Source organism: Ovis aries, chromosome 2 (genome assembly GCF_016772045.2).
Source record: "Ovis aries strain OAR_USU_Benz2616 breed Rambouillet chromosome 2, ARS-UI_Ramb_v3.0, whole genome shotgun sequence".
NCBI lineage: Eukaryota > Metazoa > Chordata > Mammalia > Artiodactyla > Bovidae > Ovis > Ovis aries.
In genome coordinates this window covers 236071716-236086418 of record NC_056055.1, presented here as the reverse complement: position 1 = coordinate 236086418, position 14703 = coordinate 236071716, and the positions used below count along the sequence as shown (strand labels likewise).

Genomic DNA, 14703 nt, shown 5'->3' with positions numbered 1-14703 from the left:
GAATAAAAGTACATGGTGTTAACTCTAATGATATTATTCTGTAGGGACAACGTGTAAATCAGCAACACTTTTTTGTTTATACGGATATGTCTCTAATTGTTGCTTGTTTTATTTCTTTGTGACAGAACACTTCAATTAGCTTTAGCAGAAGAGAAATGGAGGAACCATAGAGCATTAAGGATGAATTCAGGAAGACCCGAGACCATGGAGAACTTGCCTGCTCTTTACACTATTTTCCAAGGAGAGGTATATTCTTTTGTCTTTGAAAACCTACCATTTACATTAAGCATAAATTAAGGGTGAAAAGCTTCGGGGTTTGGAGCTCCTGACTGCTTGAGGATGCCTTGAATGTTACAGTTTAAATGGGAAGTTCTAGTAGAACATCTCACTCCCACATGCACCTCCTCTAAGTTCCAGGCTTCTAACTACGGACTTGACACATCTTCATTTGGATAACTCATAGCATCTCTGATTTAAGGGAATTTTTTTTTTCCTTTGGACTTCCCTGGTGACTCAGACGGTAAAGCGTCTGTCTACAATGCGAGAAACCCGGGTTCGATCCCTGGGTCGGGAAGATACCCTGGAGAGGGAAATGGCAATCCACTCCAGTACTATTGCCTGCAAAATCCCATGGACAGAGGAGCCTGGTAGGCTATAGTCCATGGGGTCGCAAAGAGTTGGACATAACTGTGCGACTTCACTCACTTGGTCATGCTTCATGGCTTGTGGAATCTCGGTTCCTCGACTAGGGATTGAACCTGGGCCACTGCAGTGAAAGCCTGGAATGCTAACTACTAGACTACTGGGCAACTCCCTCTAATTTATGTTTTAAACTGAATTTTTAATTTTCTCAAGAAATCTGTTCTTTCATTTTTACCATCTCAGCAAAAGCACCTATTATTCATTCAGGTACCCATGCTAGAAATCCAGGCATCATCCTTGATTTCTTCACTTGATTTGATCTTTTTTTCCCTCTCTCTCCAGTCTAGTAGCAAGTCCTATCTTTCTACCTCCCAAATATGTCTCTGCTATCCATACGGACACCTTATGGCACCCCATTAGTTTAACTTTTCCATCTCTTCCTAGCCCTTCCTGGGTTCTCTACTTCTTTTGTAGTTCCCTTCCAATCTGTTTTTCCACATTGTAACCAGAATAACGTTTTATTTATTTATTTGGCGACAATGCACAGCTTACAGGATCATAATTCCCCGACAAGGGATTAAACCTGAGCCCTTGGGAGTGAAAGCCTAGAGTCCTAACCACTGGACCACCAGGAAATTGCCCAGAATGTCATTTTAAAAACAGATTGGGGAGAAGGAAATGGCAGCCCACTCCAGTGTTCTTGCCTGGAGAATCCCAGGGACGGGGGAGCCTGGTGGGCTGCCGTCTATGGAGTCGCACAGAGTCGGACACGACTGAAGTGACTTAGCAGCAACCTAGAAACGTATTAGAAACCCTTCCTGGAAAAGGCATGGAATTAGTGTATATCATGCTTGCTAAGTGCTTCCTAGGTTTTGTTTGGTAACCCGTAAAAGTCACAAATCTCACATCATTATATCAAAAAAATGAATATCTTTCTCTGTACTTTTGATGTGTATTTAATCATGGATCATACTGTGATTGTAAAAGCTTTTATTTCAACTATGTGTGAAATCAGTACATGGTTATTAATAAAAGTGAATGGCTTTTAGTGTTCTAAAAAATAAAAACAGATTGGACCAAGCTGCTTTCTTGAAGCTCTTCTCAGTTTCTCATTACAGTTCAATATTTCCAAATTTGTTTTTATGACCCTTAGGTGACTTGGCTTCTTCTTACTCTGGCGGTGTTGTTTTGTTCTACTCTATTCATTGTCTTGTTGTTTAATCACTAAGTTGTATCCAACTTTTTTGCGACCCCATGGACTGCAGTCCCTTAGGCTCCTCTGTCCATGGGATTTGAAACTTGGATTCAATCCCTGGGTTGGGAAGATTCCTGGGAGAAGGAAATGGCAACCCACTCCAGTATTCTTGCCTGGGAAATCCCATGGACAGAGGAGCCTGGCTGGCTACAGTCCATGGGTTGCAAAAGAGTCAAGACATGAATTAGTGACTAAAACAACAACAACTCTTTGTCTAGTCACTCTGGTCTCCTTATAGCTTCAAATATTCTTAAGCCTGCTTCCTTCTCAGGACTTTCGTACGTGCGGTTGCTCTAACCATCCCACGTTCTCACCAACTCCTCAGTTTTTAGGTCTCAGCCCAAATGTCATCTCTTCAGAGATCTTTTTCCCACCATAAATAAATGGCTCGCCTTATATTTATTTTGTACTTGTATAAAGTCTGTCTTCCTTCAGTTCAGTTCAGTTACTCAGTCATGTCCGACTCTTTGCGACCCCATGAATTGCAGCACGCCAGGCCTCCCTGTCCATCACAACTCCCAGAGTCTGTTCAGACTCATGTCCATCGAGTTGGTGATGCCATCCAGCCATCTCATCCTCGTCCCCTTCTCTTCCTGCCCCCAATCCCTCCCAGCATCAGTCTTTTCCAATGAGTCAACTCTTGGCATGAGGTGGCCAAAGTACTAGAGTTTCAGCTTTAGCATTAGTCCTTCCAATGAACACCCAGGGCTGATCTCCTTTAGGATGGACTGGTTGGATCTCCTTGCAGTTCAAGGGACTCTCAAGAGTCTTCTCCAACACCACAGTTCAAAAGCATCAATTCTTCGGTGCTCAGCTTTCTTCACAGTCCAACTCTCACATCCATACATGACCACTGGAAAAACCATAGCCTTGACTAGATGGACCTTTGTTGGCAAAGTAATGTCTCTGCTTTTTAATATGCTGTATAGGTTGGTCATAACTTTCCCTCCAAGGAGTAAGCATCTTTTAATTTCATGACTGCAGATACCATCTGTAGTGATTTTGGAGCCCAGAAAAATAAAGTCAGCCACTGTTTCCACGGTTTCCCCATCTATTTCCCATGAAGTGATGGGACCGGATGCCATGATCTTAGTTTTCTGAATGTTGAGCTTTAAGCCAACTTTTTCACTCTCCTCTTTCACTTTCATCAAGAGGCTTTTTAGTTCCTCTTCACTTTCTGCCATAAGGGTGGTGTCATCTGCATATCTGAGGTTATTGATATTTCTCCTGGCAATCTTGGTTCCATCTTGTGCTTCTTCCAGCCCAGCGTTTCTCATGATGTACTCTGCATGTAAGTTAAATAAGCAGGGTGACAATATGCAGACTTAATGTACTCCTTTTCCTATTTGGAACCAGTCTGTTGTTCCATGTCCAGTTCTAACTGTTGCTTCCTGACCTGCACAGAGGTTTATCAAGAGGCAGGTCAGGTGGTCTGGTATTCCCATCTCTCTCAGAATTTTCCACAGTTTATTGTGATCCACACAGTCAAAGGCTTTGGCATCATCAATAAAGCAGAAATAGATGTTTTTCTGGAACTCTCTTGCTTTTTCCATGATCCAGGGGATGTTGGCAATTTGATCTCTGGTTCCTCTGCCTTTTCTAAAACCAGCTTGAACATCTGGAAGTTCACGGTTCACGTATTGCTGAAGCCTGGCTTGGAGAATTTTGAGCATTACTTTACTAGCGTGTGAGATGAGTGCAACTGTGCAGTAGTTTGAGCATTCTTTGACATTGCCTTTCTTTGGGATTGGAATGAAAGCTGACCTTTTCCAGTTCTATGGCCACTGCAGAGTTTTCCAAATTTGCTGGCATATTGAGTGCAGCACTTTCACAGCATCATCTTTCAGGATTTGAAATAGCTCAACTGGAATTCCATCACCTCCACCAGCTTTGTTTGTAGAGATGCTTTCTAAGGCCCACTTGACTTCACATTCCTTAGAGAATGCTAAACTCCATGAAGTCAGGGCCCTGCTTGTTTTGTTCACTGTTGTGTAGTCTCAGGTAGATGAATAGAAGATGGTAGGTGCTCAGTACACCTTGATGACTGAATGAATGATCAACCTTTGAGGGAGAAGGCATTGTGGTTGTTTAGAGAGCAGAGGCTTTGGAACCATACAAAACCGGATTCCAGTCCTAGCTCTTTTACTTAGTATGTAATCTTTGAGGTTTTCACTTCATTTCTTTGAGCCTCAGTTTTCTCATTTGTTAGATGGAGAGAAAAACAACTTTCATAGGATTGTGATGATGGTTAAATAAACTATCATCTATGAAAACACAATGCCTGAGATACAGCAATTCATTAATGTTATCTCCCTTTTTTAAAAGCAAACGAGATTGTTTTCAGTGTCTTAGAGGTACCTGTTTTAACCATGTCACTCTAATGGCATTCATACTTTCTTTATGACAGTTGACAAAAGATTTACCACCTAATAATGTGAGGCCTTTGAAGACAGACTTTGTGACTATTGGTTGATTGTAGATAAATGTGGTTCTAGACTTTTGTTAAGTGGATTCCAGCTTTTAATGTACAAGTCAAGGTAGAAACGATGATAACATTCTGATAAATAGCAAGCAACTGCTCTTCAGAACCTCTGTCCTCTTTCTTTAGGGCTTATGGTATCTCCAGAGGTCAGTGAGATACTAGAGCTCAAAAAGAAGAAATTGTAGCTCAGGAGATAAAACTGATATTTCTGAACATGAAAACGTCACTTGTCAGGTATTGCACAAAAGGAAGAAGAGCTCTTTCCACAAACTGATTCAGATTTTTAGTAAAGTGGCTCCTAACCTTTATCTTTTTATATGAGACGAGGCTTGAATTAGTGTAGGTTTTATATTTTATTGGTCAAGGATGGATGGGCTAGAGTAGTGTTCAGAAAGAACTTTATAGTTGTAATACTAGAACTATAGTTCTAGTATTTTATGAACACATTTTGAAAAATGCCTAGAAGTGACTGGAATAAGAGAAGGAGCAATTTCATGATAAATTAAAAAGGAGAAACTTCAGAATATTCATCCATTAGTTGAGTGCCTGATATTTATAAAGAAGTATTTACATTAAAATTCAAAAAAATTTTGTAAGCCCAATGTATGTCAGCACTTGCACGCGTTATGTGTCATTGACTTTCTTGGAAGAAATTGTTAATCCCATTTTATGGATAATGAAACTTCTTAGAAGTTAAATAATTGCCCTGATGGTTAATAAATGGCAAGTTCTAAATCAAGTTCTCCAAGTCTGCAGCTGGGGTTGTTCAGTTGTTCATAAATGTGTGGTGGAACCAAAAGATCCGTAAGAGAACTCTTGACTGAACTGGGTAGTATAGGAGGAAGGTGGACGGTAAACTCAGTTGTTCTGCCATCATTTGTTGGTACCTCTATCATGACATTTACAGTCTATCTTGTACTATGGTTTCTTGTGTGTACGTCTGTCTTCTCCACAAGAAGGTGTGTTACTGGAGAGCAGAGGCTGTTTATCTCATGTGTCTTGGTAACTAATTCAAAATTTTTTAAAAATAGACTGAGCATCTCTTTTTTTTATGTTGTTTTTATTTCATGGTGCCTGATGTTGTATCTTGCATGCAAGTGCTTGGTGAATACGTGTTTGAGTTAAATTTGAATCTAAGCGTTTTAGGATCAGTTCCCTTTGAAGAAACTGGTGGTGTGCTGCATATTCTAGCAGTTCTCTTAGTGGGCTCAGCATAGTTGAGGGGCCCAGTGACAAGATTGCTGGGAAGCTAATATTCATCCTTCTCTTGTCTTCTGAGAGGCATCTTGGTGCCAGAGTCCATTAAGCATGGTAGGGGGTATAAACATAGCAAAGAGATTTGGGATTTGGCTTAGCCCAGCCATAGCCAAAGAAATGCTGAAGCGAGATTGGTGTTGGTAAATTGAAAATAACATTGGATTAGAAGTCAGAAAACTTCTATACCTGGTCCTGATACTTTCTAACTTTGTGACTTTAGACAGATAACATGTCTCTGAGCCTCAGATTCCTCATTTACATTATGGGGATAACTACTTTGAAGGCTGATACAACGTCTAATCTCTTTGAAGATGGTAAATTCATTTTGCCTAAGCCCTGAGCTCAGTTGAGATAATTACTGAATTTTCTCCCCTGAGCTGTTTGATTAATTGTTCTTGGGACACCAGGCAGACTGTGTAATCATCTAAGGCAGGTGCCATTCTGTTAATTTCAAGTCTGACTGCACCCTAAGAGACACAGTGATGGAAACACCTGGTGTTAGAAATGGGCAGGAATGTGTTTTCCTAACTAAACAGTAGAGTGCATCCATTCTGGAGCACATTAACCTTCTCTGGGGATAGGCCATATTAAGATCTGTTATGATATTTCCACAAAAGATCATAATGTGACAGTGAAGTTTCAGGACTGAAAGGTGATAATGTTTTTACAGCAGTAAGGTGATTTAGGCTTCAGTTTCCAGATGCTGCTTTTAAGTTGTTTAGATAATTATGCTTTTAAATAAGATGTTACACAATATCAAGCATTTCAGCCCTCTATCTAGAACCCTGGAGCAAAAGCCAGAGTGCTTTTAGTTGTTCCAGAAACAAGAAGGGATTTTCTTTTATTGTAGCTAAAAATATTAAGTTTTATCCATGCAGCCTTTTTTACAGAGAACAACTTGCTTTGTGAACTTGGATAAGTACTTTATGTCTCTGGTTTTCACTTTCTTCATTTGAAAAATGACAGGATTGGATCAGCTAAATCTCTAAAGTCCACCTTGCCTTGATTTAAAGTTACAGTATCTGCCTTATTGTCCTGTTTCTTTGGGAATACCTGGTCTCTACCTCAACATAGTGTATTCGTCATTTTAAAATAGGAGTTTAGAAATGTTGGTTCTTAACCCATTCTTAATGCTATATCTTGGAGAGTTAGTTTAAGTGCCCATTTAAGAATGAGGAAAGTGGAAGTTTTTATCTATTTCTATCCTAACATTGAAGTGAATAGTGATAATATTTGGTGAACTGTGAGGCACTGGATTATGAGCCAAAGGATCTAGGTTTTGTGCCTACTGTATCTAAGTTAATTGTTTGGTGGTTCCAGTAGTCGCTCACATTTTTGTGCTTCAGTGTTTTGGACTTTAATAGAAAGCTACAATTTATTGAATGGACTTTGGATGCCGGGTACTAGTACCTGATTTGTTATTTGCAGCAGCAAGGTGAGTACAAATGGGAAAGCAAGTTATGTTCAAGATTCCACAGGTAAGAAGTAGCAGAGCTGGGATTAGAAGCTACATCTTTCATTTCAAAGCCTGGGTTCTTCCTATATCTAAACTGTTTTGCCTCATCTAGAACATGAGGGCCCACTATATATACTCCTAAGATTGTTGCCAGGAGCAGATAAGATAACAAATGTCACATTGCTTTTGGCTGTTAACAGTTCTATAGTTAAAGGGAACCCATGAGCAGCTGTAGTGTCATTAAGAACTCCCTGGATTCAGATTACAGCTCTGCTACTTATTAGCTTTGAACATTGTATATTTGAACACTTGGTCTCTCCATGCATCAGTTTTGTCATCCATCAAATGAAAGTAATAATAGTCCAACATTATATGGTGTCATGAGGATTATGTAAAGCACTTTGAAGAGTGTTTTGCATGTAGTGAGTATTTAGTATATGTTAGTGAATAGAGGTGCAGCAAAAATTATCTTCCCCTTTCCCTTCTTCCTTCCCCTTCTTTTAGTTGTGTTTAAGTGTAAACAGTGATTGCCCAAGATGAAACAACTTAAGTTTAAAGTCACTGGAAAGAACAAAGTTTATGCGTGTGACATTGTATTGAATATTTTATAAATAATAAAGAATTTAGTGATAAATACAGTATATATTGTCAATTTTAATCTCAATCCACGATTGGAAGCAGGGGGTTAGAGGATAGAGGGGAGGAAAGCAGTAGAGGTGGAGTCTGAGATGATGATTTATTTGACAAGGCTTTTGGGCCTTATGTTTCTGTTACCTATGGCCTGCATATTGCATAGATCCATCAAGCCTCTTTTGTTGTTGTTATTCAGTCGCTAAGTTGTGTCTGACTCTTTGCTACCCCATGAACTGCACCATGCACCAGGCTTCCCTGTCCTTCACTATCTCCCTGAGTTTGCTCAAACTCATGTCCATTGGGTCAGTGATGCCATCCAACCATCTCATCCTCTGTCGCCTCCTTCTCCTCTTGCCCTCAGTATTTCCTAGCATCAGGGTCTTTTCTAATGAGTTGGCTGTTCAGCTTCAGCATCAGTCCTTCCAATGAATAATCAGGGTTGATTTCCTTGAGGATTGACTAGATTGATCTCCCTGCTGTCCAAGGGACTCTCAAGAGTCTTCTCCAGCACCACAGTTTGAAAGCATCACTTTTGGTGAGCTATAGACCATGGAGTCACAAAGAGTGGATCATAACTGAGTGACTAACATCAAGCCTCTTACTTCCCCATTGTAGGTCAACTCTGCAAAAGACAACTCTTTCTCTGATTATATCTTTTCAAGTTCTGTCAGATGTTGTCTGTGTAACGACTTTTTCTTTAATTGTCTTGATAAAACCCAAGACTCTGGTTTGGAGTGAAATAGAGCAAGCTGTATGGTCTTACTGGTTCAAAGTTTAGGAAAAAGAGATGCTTCACACGATCCATCCCAAAGTATTAAACTTCTCTATTTGGACTGGGGACCTCCATTCCAGAGAATATAAACTATAACTTTATATCGATGTGAGACTTGGACCGTAAAGAAGGCTGAGTGCCAAAGAATTGATGCTTTCAAATTATAGTGTTGGAGAAGACTCTTGAGAGTCCCTTGGAGAGCAAGGAGATCAAACCAGCCAATCCTAAAGGAAATCAACCATGAACCTTCACTGGAAGAACTGATGTTGAAGCTGAAGCTTCAATACTGATGCAATGAACTGACTCAGTAGAAAAGACCCTGATGCTGGGGAAGATTGAGGGCAGGAGGAAAAGGGGATGATAGAGGATGGGATGGTTGGATGGCATCAGAAACTCAATGGACATGAATTTGAGCAAACTCAGGGAGTTAGTGAAGGACAGAGAAGCCTCACAAAGAGTTGGACATGACTTAGTGACTGAACCACAAGTACCGTTATACCATCTGACATAACTCCAGTCTCACCAGTGTTTTTATTAGAATCACACGTACCTGCCAGTTTAAATCTCTAAAAGAACAGAAAGAATATTTGACAGAATATCAATTTCAGGCAGTCAGTACCAAGTGGAAATTCAAAGAGATGAGGTTAAATTCTACAGGAGAGAGCTCATTTGTGTGACAAAGATTCTTTTTTTGTTTGTTTTTATAGGTTGCTATGGTCACAGACTATGGAGCCTTTATCAAAATCCCAGGCTGTCGGAAGCAAGGTGGGAACCAGTAACTCGAAATTCAGCACTCTTCATTTGGTTCTGTCTACTTTCACCTCTAATTATAAGCTCTACTTTTTTCAGATAGTAGTTTGTTTTTGTTTCTAGTGTAAAGATACAAATACAGACAGTTGATTAAAGTTCATTTTTAGGAAGCCTTAACTCTGAAGAAGGGTGTTTTTCTGATTTCTGGGGAGGGCAGGGGGCACAACCATTTGTGTTCACTTCTAGAAGTAACTCTTCCCTAAATTTCTCCTGTGATCCTGGTTGAGTCACTTGACCTCTTTGGACTTAGGATTTGGGGGAGAGCAAGCTACTTATTCTCTGAGACTAACATTGTGAGTTTTCTAGCATGTTGCATAGGGAAAGGAAATAGTATTGTAACCAGTACAAATTTATATACATAAAATGCTTTAAATTTTCTTCATAATTGATAGGTATCTATTGAACATTTTTAGAGAATCCCTTTTGTATCTATAGTCTTATTTGTTTCTCTAAATAATTGTGTTAAGTAGATTCCATAGACTGGTGACCTGCTCAGAATGTTTGAGCTAGGTTATAGCATGGTCAGGACTAGAACCCAGGCCTCCTGATGCAGATGTGTTAAAGATCTTAATCTAAAAGATATACATAAATATATTATTAGGAGAAAATATAGAAGAGTATTTGACTACATAAAAGTCAATATAGAAGTATATTTGACTATATAAAAATATAAAACATAATTGTAAACATCATCATAAGCAAAGTTAAATGAGAAAAAAGAATTTGCAGTCCATATGACACAGGACTAATAGAAAAGAGGAAAGTAGGAATGGGGCCAAGGATATGGAAGGATAATTCACAGGAGAAAAAACAGCAGTTGAACAATAAATATCTTACAAGATGCTCATTCTCAATAGTGATTAAAAATATAACTGCAATATATCCATTCAGTGGAATACTGCTCTGCAGTACAAAGGAATGAGAATGAAGTATCAAAATACGCAATGATCTAGATTCATTTCCAGAGAATTATACTGAGTGAAAAAAATTAACCCCGAAAGATTACCTGTATTATGGTTCCATTTATATAACATTTTTAACAGCTTTATTAAGATATAATTCACAGATCTACATTTCATTCAGAGTACATAGTTCAGTAGTTTTTAGTATAGTCACAGAATTTTGTAACCATCACCACAATCTAGTTTGATACCAGTTTTGTCATACAAAAGAAACTCTGTAGCTATTATCGGGCTTTCCAGGTGGTACAGTGGTAAAGAATCTGCCTGCAATGCAGGAGACCCAGGTTCAATCCCTGGGTTGGGAAGATCCCCTGGAGGAGAAAACGTCAACCTGCTCCAGTAGTCTTGCCTGGGAAATCTCATGGACAGAGGAGCCTGGTGGGCTGCAGTTCATGGGCTCGCAAAGAGTTGGACAGGACTGCGCATGAGCATGCTTATGTGACAGTTACCTATTATCAATCACTCCAGGCTGCTTATCTCCCTCTCCCCCTTTTAAGGCATGTTCACTTATGCCTATGGCTTCTGAGGTAACTCTGTGGTAAAGAATCCACCTGCTAATGCAAGTGCCTTGTTCCATCCCTGGGTCAGGAAGATGCCCTGGAGGAGGAAATGTCAACCCACTCCAGTATTCTCGCCTGGGAAATCCCATGGCCAGAGGAGCCTGGTGGGCTAAGGTCCATGGGATCACAAAAGAGTCAGACACAACTTAGTGACTTAACAACAGCAACATATACTTATGTATTTTAAATGTCATTGTGTATATTTAGAAGAAAGTTTGAAAGAATAGTCAACAAATTAGCCGTGGTCACCTGTGGGGAGCTTGGTTTGATCAAGGAGAGACGGATAGGGAGCTTTCACAGTTTGTGTACAGCAGAAATTAAACACAACTTTGTAAGTCAACTATACTATAAAATTATCTTTTTTACAGGAACTTTTGCTATTTGTAATTAAAAAAAATTTTTTTTTGTTTTACAAAAGCTGACCTTACCTTTAGCTTTGGAGACTGCTCTGCTGCAAATTGCATCTTAGCTAATTAGAAATAGTTTACTAATAGTTTCCAAGCTAACAATTGGCAATCTGTAATAAAATCTCTCCTTTCATGTTGGCTGAGATTTAATGACATGAAACTCATCCTCATCCCTGTATGGTATGCACCTCTTTAGACCTGAAGACAGATTTTCTTGCCAGTGTACTTGCCATAGACACCAGTACCTGAAAGTCCCATCCTTACTTGAGCATTTATATGACACTTTGGTGACTGTGTGAGGATTAAAAGCCTGCCACCTTCCAGCTAACAGTTAGTCTTCAACTCACTTATATCCATACCCTGTCAGATGATGCCTCTGATTGTGACTGCCAGTTTATAAGTGAATCTGTCAGTCTGACAACTGTGCTGAGATAAGCTTGAAGGGAGAGGTCAGAGAGCCAAATCATTAAATGGAAACTCCACGAGTTCTGATCCTGGGCACATCTGTAGGTTTATTGGGTAACTTGAGCAGTTGACTTTTCCACAGTATACTTTAGCTTCTCTGCCCTTAAATGGAAGAAGATTATTAAGTACAGTCCTGAGAGGACTGAGTTATGAAATAAATGATCTCTAGATTTTAACATCTGTCAGGAAGGTAGACTCTAATTTGAGTTATTTTTCTCAGATTTCTGTTTTCAGAATTTTTAAATCACTACTGAGTTAAAGACTGGTTCCTCGTATTCAGATCTAAACTAAATTTTCTTTCCCCTCTTATAGTATTGTCTGATAGAACTTTCCACAATGATAGAAATGTTCTTTATCTGATATGTTGTCTAACACCAGCCAGTTCTCCAGGCACCAACTGGTTGGAGAATTAAATGTTCCTGGTCAATAATGTTTGGGTAACAAAAAACATTAAATATGTCTACAGTCAATACTTTGCTATGAATCAGGAGTTCTCTCAACCTCCCCTCTGTGAGTTTGATAATTTGCTAAAATGGCTTACAGATCTCAGGAAAACCCTTTCCTTTTGTTTGCCAGTTTATTATAAAGAATGCAAGCAGGAACAGCCAAATGGAAGAGATGCATAGGGCAAGATACAGAGTGGGGAGTGCAGAGAGCTTCCATGTCCTCTGGCATACCGCCCTCCAACAGGTTGATGTGTTCAACAACCTGTAAACTCTCTGGCTGTCATTGTTTAAGGGTTTTTATCAAGCTCAGTCTCTAGCCCCTCTCCCTCTTTCCTGGAGGTCAGTGGAGCTGAAAGTTCATCACTTTCATCACTTGGTCTTTCTGGTGACAGCTCCGTCCAGGAATTATCAAGGGTCCCCACAACAAAGTGGGGACTCTTTAGCATAAGCTCTAGTATGATCAAAAGAGACTTATGAATTACAAAGACACCACTATCTCTAGGGAAATTCCAAGAGTTTTAGGAGTTCTGTGTAGGGAGCAGGGACAAAGACCAAATATATTTTTATATTATACCACATCTATTGTTTAATACGGTAGCCTACTGACTTTTAAATTTTGTTTGTTTTGATTAAATTCAAACTTTAAACATTTGTAGCTAGTGACTATTGTAGTGGACAATGCAGCCCTATATGATTATGAAGTTCTTTCTTTCTCTACTATCCTCTTCCCACCAGCATTGAACTACAAAATTTTGAGAGTAGAGATTATTCATTGTTGCACTTTTAAAGTGCCTTGCTTGTGGTAGAAGTACAAATATTTTTAGCAGTGAATTCAGGTTTAACAAATGATTACTGAGTTCTATGTTTTGGTCACTGTGTTACGTGGGAACAGAGATAAGAAAACATAGTCCCTGCTGCTCTCAGATTGTTTACAGTCTAGAGGTGTAAACAAATTACAATGTAGTGTAATAAAATGAGTGAAGTTTCAGTTAATCCACTGAGCTGTGAATAGGCTACTGGGATAAGTCAGGGCCTGCTACAGTGCCTGAGATATAATGGATGTTCAGCGAATTTTATTAAATGAAAAAATAAATCCTAGTCCTAGCTCTACCACTTACTAGCTTCTTAACTATAGCAGGTTGCTTGTCCTTGAGCCTTCGTTTCCTTATCTGTGAAATGGGACCATGTGTGTTATTTTTAGAGTTTCTTGACTGGCAAGATCATGTCTTAGCTCATCCTTAGATCCATTTTTGCTTATAGTATAGTGGATGTTTAGTAAATGTCTGAATGAACCCCTAATACCACAGGATAAAGGATGTGCAAGCACTTCAGTTTATGTACTTACATTATCGTTGTGAATCGCTGATTGAAGATACTCAGTTAGCCAAAAAAGTTCATTCTGGGTTTTTCTGTAACAAAATCCAAATGAACTTTTTGACCAGCTCAGTAAATTAACTTGAAAAGTCTAGAGAGGAAATTCATATATCCCAGAGGTAAAGGAGACCTTCTTCTCATGTTTTTTGGCTGCAGCTGACCTCTAATGGTTTGTAGTTTTTACCTTTTTCCTTTACTGTCAGTGAACTTTGTAAAATTAATGGTGAACATAAAACAGTTGGGGGAATATTTTTAAGGGAACTGTTATAGGCTCGGTTTTTTTCATATGGCAGTTAAGATTCTAGCTCTTTCCAAGCTGTCAGAATTTTTTTTTTTTTTACCAGCAGACACTCAGTTGGGACACATTCTGTTTAAGTATTATATTGGGTATATTGAATATGGTGATGGACTTGATATGCCCTTTGGGTATTTATGACTTAATGTCAGAGATCCAGATACAGACTGCTTCCTCCATGTAACACAATGAGCAAAGCATTTGTGTTGATTTCTGTTTTAGAGCCTTTGATAGAAAAGAATTAGATGTGTTTCTACTGTTGCGGATTGTCTTTCTCTTTTTAATTGAAAAGATAACAGATTGATAATACAGAAAATAATGGAGAAGTATCAATATGATGTTGAAGACATTTGAATTGCATTTCTTTATCAGCTCTGCCACTTTGGACAATTTACTTCTAGACTATTTCCTCATGTGAGTCTATGTCACAGGGCTAATGTAAGGAAGGATTAAATGGATGCGTGGATATACTGTATCTAGTGAGGTATCCAGTACAAACTGAGGGAGCCTCATGTTTTATTTTGGTTTTCTGCCATATATAGTTAATCCAACTATTGGTGGTATGTGTGGTTAACAATGAAATACTTCCCAAGAATTCAGGCTGAGAATGAAACTAATGATGAATCCCTCATACAGAGGATAGGATTAGCCACAGATAGAAATATACCAGGTAATTCCCTGTAAATCTGTGACTGAAGAGATGGGAACATTCAAGACTTCAACAAGGTAATCTGAGTTTAATTCCAGGGAAAAAGAACTGGAATGAAATTGCAGTTTAGTAGACTGAAATCTAATTGATTGTATCTTTCTACTAGGAAGAGATTATATGAGTAGATATCAATCTCTGGAACATAGTAAAAGAAAGCCTAAGAGCCTGAAGTTGGCAG

The 14703-nt window shown here is 39.0% G+C and overlaps 1 protein-coding gene across 11 annotated transcripts in view; it reads left to right on the top strand.

Annotated features, from left to right (window-relative positions):
* ZCCHC17 (zinc finger CCHC-type containing 17) overlaps window positions 1–14703 on the top strand; it is a 75697-nt gene that overhangs the window by 8751 nt on the left and 52243 nt on the right. For all 11 annotated transcript variants that reach the window (XM_012150000.5, XM_060410559.1, XM_060410558.1 and 8 more), the window contains 2 exons: window positions 126–246; window positions 9205–9262. In XM_012150000.5, coding sequence (XP_012005390.2) covers window positions 181–246; window positions 9205–9262 — 124 coding nt within the window. In that variant the 5' untranslated portion in view covers window positions 126–180. The remainder of the gene's footprint in view (window positions 1–125; window positions 247–9204; window positions 9263–14703) is intronic.